General features: G+C 33.5%; 1 protein-coding gene across 1 annotated transcript; it reads left to right on the top strand.

The window, feature by feature from the left end:
• Window positions 1-813: 813 nt before the first annotated feature.
• Window positions 814-2,732, top strand: LOC107912195 (BOI-related E3 ubiquitin-protein ligase 1). Its single transcript, XM_016840270.2, has 3 exons — window positions 814-1,307; window positions 1,400-1,823; window positions 1,926-2,732. Exons 1-3 carry the CDS (start codon window positions 1,261-1,263, stop codon window positions 2,478-2,480), a joined length of 1,026 nt encoding a protein of 341 aa, XP_016695759.2. The 5' UTR covers window positions 814-1,260; the 3' UTR covers window positions 2,481-2,732.
• Window positions 2,733-3,362: the final 630 nt, after the last annotated feature.

Raw genomic sequence — 3,362 nt, 5'->3', positions numbered from 1 at the left:
TTTTTTATTTTGGTCTTTGTGATGACATGGCATTTTGAGATTGCGACACAATATCGTAGTGTCATGTTATCACAGTAACCAAAATTGAAAAAAATTGACAAGCTTCAAGATTAATGTGAAGCAAAATTAAATTCAAGGACTAAGTTGAAAATTTTTGTCAAGTTCAAAGGCTAAGTATTGCTTTATAACTAAAAATACAAAATATCATGGTTTTGGAAACATAAAATTATTAAATAAATTTTTAAAAAATATATAACAATATTAAAAAAAACATAAAACACAATTTAACTTAATTGATTTACATCAATTTGCGGGTCAATCAATTCTCTCTTTTACTTCGGACTTACTATCGATTCTTGATATAGTTTCAAAAAGTGTGCAAAATGCCAAAATGGGTAAGAATGGGGCATGGTTATAAAAAAGTTGAAAAATACTATAGGTCTCCATACTCTTCATAAATTTGAAATTTAATCACTCTATTTTTATTTTTAATAAGTTAATCCCTTTACTTTTTAAAATTCAAAATTTAGGTCTAATTGCTAACATTTGTTAATTTGTTTTTGCTAAATTGGTTGGCGAGACATTTTGAAAAAAAAAAACTTACTTAGTAGTAATGTAACTAAAAATTTGAGGTTGTAATAAACTTAGATTTAATAAATAATTTTAATGATATTAATAGTTGGACTTAGATTTTAAAGTCTAAAAAATATAGGGACTAAGTTCCTAGAAATAAAAATACAAGGATTAAACTTTGAATTTAGGAAAAGTACAAACTTTATAAAAAAAAAGAAATGGTGAAATTAGAATTACAAAAATAGAAAAAAAAAATAAATTCTATTTAATAGTAAATAATTGAAATTTTAAAAAGAGAGAGAGAGTCCTCGTGAAGAAAAGCCAAGCCACCCACACGAAGAACAAAGAGGAAGCAAAGGTTAAGGCACCCCCGTCAAAAAAACAAACAAACAAAAGAAAGAAAGAGCAGAATAAGGCGTCTCTCTCTTGGACTGATTCTTTCCCATCGCATCTCTTTTTCTCTCTTTTCCCCTTCTGCTACCTATATATGGAAATCAACGTCCTAACATGCCCATGCCATGGGGCAAAAAAAGTAGGTCAAAAACCATCTCCACCAACAAAGATGAAGCCATGAGAGAATTTTGGGTGATTTTGGGTTATCTTTCGCCTACTTGTTCTTTCAGTTTATTTATCCCTTCCTTCTTTTGATTGAATCCTAATCTTCTCCTAAGTTTGGTATCTGCTACAATGGCCGTTCAAGCTCAATACCCTTCTAATGTTCTTCTTTTAAACAGGTTCATCTTGGCCTCTCCCTAGTTCTCTGTTTCTTTCTTTGCTTGCTTATTATTTCTGGTCTAATTTTGTTTTGGGGGTTATGTATTTGCAGAAGTGGACAAGAGGGGAATGAGTTTCCATTGCAGCAACAAGCAGGAGGAGTTTTTCTCGATCAATCCCATTCTCATATGTTGTTCAACAATAATAATAATAATCCACGCAAAAGAGGAAGAGAAGTTGCAGGGGCGGCAATAACAGTGCCGATCAATTCATATTCCATGCAGACTCAACCGCCTCAGCTGATCGAGCTTTCTCAACTTCACCACCCAAATGTAGTCTCCACCGGCCTCCGCTTATCTTTTGGCGATCAACAACAAAAGTTACAGCAACATCAAAATCAGAACCAAAATCAAAGCTATGGGCAACAACAACAGCAACAAAATCTTGTTTCAAATTCCTCTGTTTTTGCATCCGATGATCTGGTCACCCAAATCAAACGCCAGAGAGACGAATTAGACCATTTTCTTCAAGCCCAGGTATTGGGTTTTCTCTTTTTCTAAATCGGGTTTTGGTCAATTTTTTTAGTTTTGGGGAAAATGTTGATGTATATTTGGGTTGTTTTTTGTTATTTACTGAAGGGCGAGGAATTACGACGTACTTTAGCGGAGAAAAGGCATAGGCATTACCGTGCGCTACTAGAGGCAGCGGAGGAATCGGTAGCGAGGAGGTTTAGAGAAAAAGAAGCGGAAGTGGAGAAAGCAAAGCGCCGGAACGTGGAGTTAGAGGCACGTGCGGCGCAACTTGGCGCGGAGGTACAGGTTTGGCAGGCGAAAGCCAAGGCACAAGAGGTGACGGCGGCTTCGTTACAAGCGCAGCTCCAACAGGCCATAATGAACGGAGGAGCTGGTTTGACGCAGCAAGATAGCAGGAGAGGTGGGGAAGAATGGCGGAAGTGCGCCGGCGGGGAATCAGAGGCGCAGGCGGAGGACGCCGAGTCGGCTTACGTGGACCCGGAACGTGTCGTAGCAGCTGCTTCTGGCCCATGTTGCAAAGCGTGTAGGACACGTGTCGCGGCGGTGGTGCTGCTGCCTTGTCGGCATCTTTGCTTGTGTACGGAGTGTGACCGAGTGGCTCAAGCTTGCCCGGTTTGCCTCACCCTCAGGAATTCTAGCGTCGAGGTTTTTCTTTCTTGAAAATTAAAAAAAAAAAAATCTTAAAATAATAAAATTAACGTTTCACTCTTTTTATTTTTGGTCTAATATTATGGTTGTTCACTTAAGAGCCGAAGATTTTACCTTTTTAACTTTTATTTTTTAATTTTTACTCGATTCCCCCTCTTGGAGGTAATGTACATGGCCACTTGGGCAGTGGCATCGTTTTTTTTCCTTGCCCTTTATTTTATATTTAGATTTTAATTAATAAATAAAATTCTTTTATTTGATAAATCCTTTGATGTTAATTATTTTTTATTATTTTACATTTGCATGGTAAATAATTATTCAATTGCCCCTCTCCAATGTGATAAATTGCAAAAAATGCGATAGGTATATTAAAAATTATCCTACTTAACTAAGTTTTTGTTTTTAATTAAAATAATTAATTAAACTTTTTTATTAACGATTTTCGTCACTGTCAATTAAATACTAACACATTATAATTTCTAATTTAATATAATATTTTTGCATAAAAATGATTAAAAATTATAAAAAAGAAAGAAAGTTATCAAATATTAAATACATATTGAAAAAACATGAAAATTAATATCAACTTATAAAAATTATAAATTATAAAAATCTAGTAAAATTATAGTTTTTTCTATCAAAGTAATAAAGCATATTTAAAATTTTATAAAAAAATATTAAAATTCTATAAAAATAATAAACAATAAAAAGTTAATAAAATTTATTAAAATCATTAAAATTTATATAAACTTATAAAAAAATCATAAAAACTTGAACTGGACCGGATCAGATCAGTCAGTTGGGCTAATTAGATCGAAATCGACAACGGTATCAATCCGAAGAATTAAATTTGACTAAAATTTGGATTAAAGTGATCTAAAAAAGAAAAAAAAA

Source organism: Gossypium hirsutum, chromosome D11 (genome assembly GCF_007990345.1).
Source record: "Gossypium hirsutum isolate 1008001.06 chromosome D11, Gossypium_hirsutum_v2.1, whole genome shotgun sequence".
Classification (NCBI taxonomy): Eukaryota; Viridiplantae; Streptophyta; class Magnoliopsida; order Malvales; family Malvaceae; genus Gossypium; species Gossypium hirsutum.
This window is presented reverse-complemented; position numbering and strand designations above follow the sequence as displayed.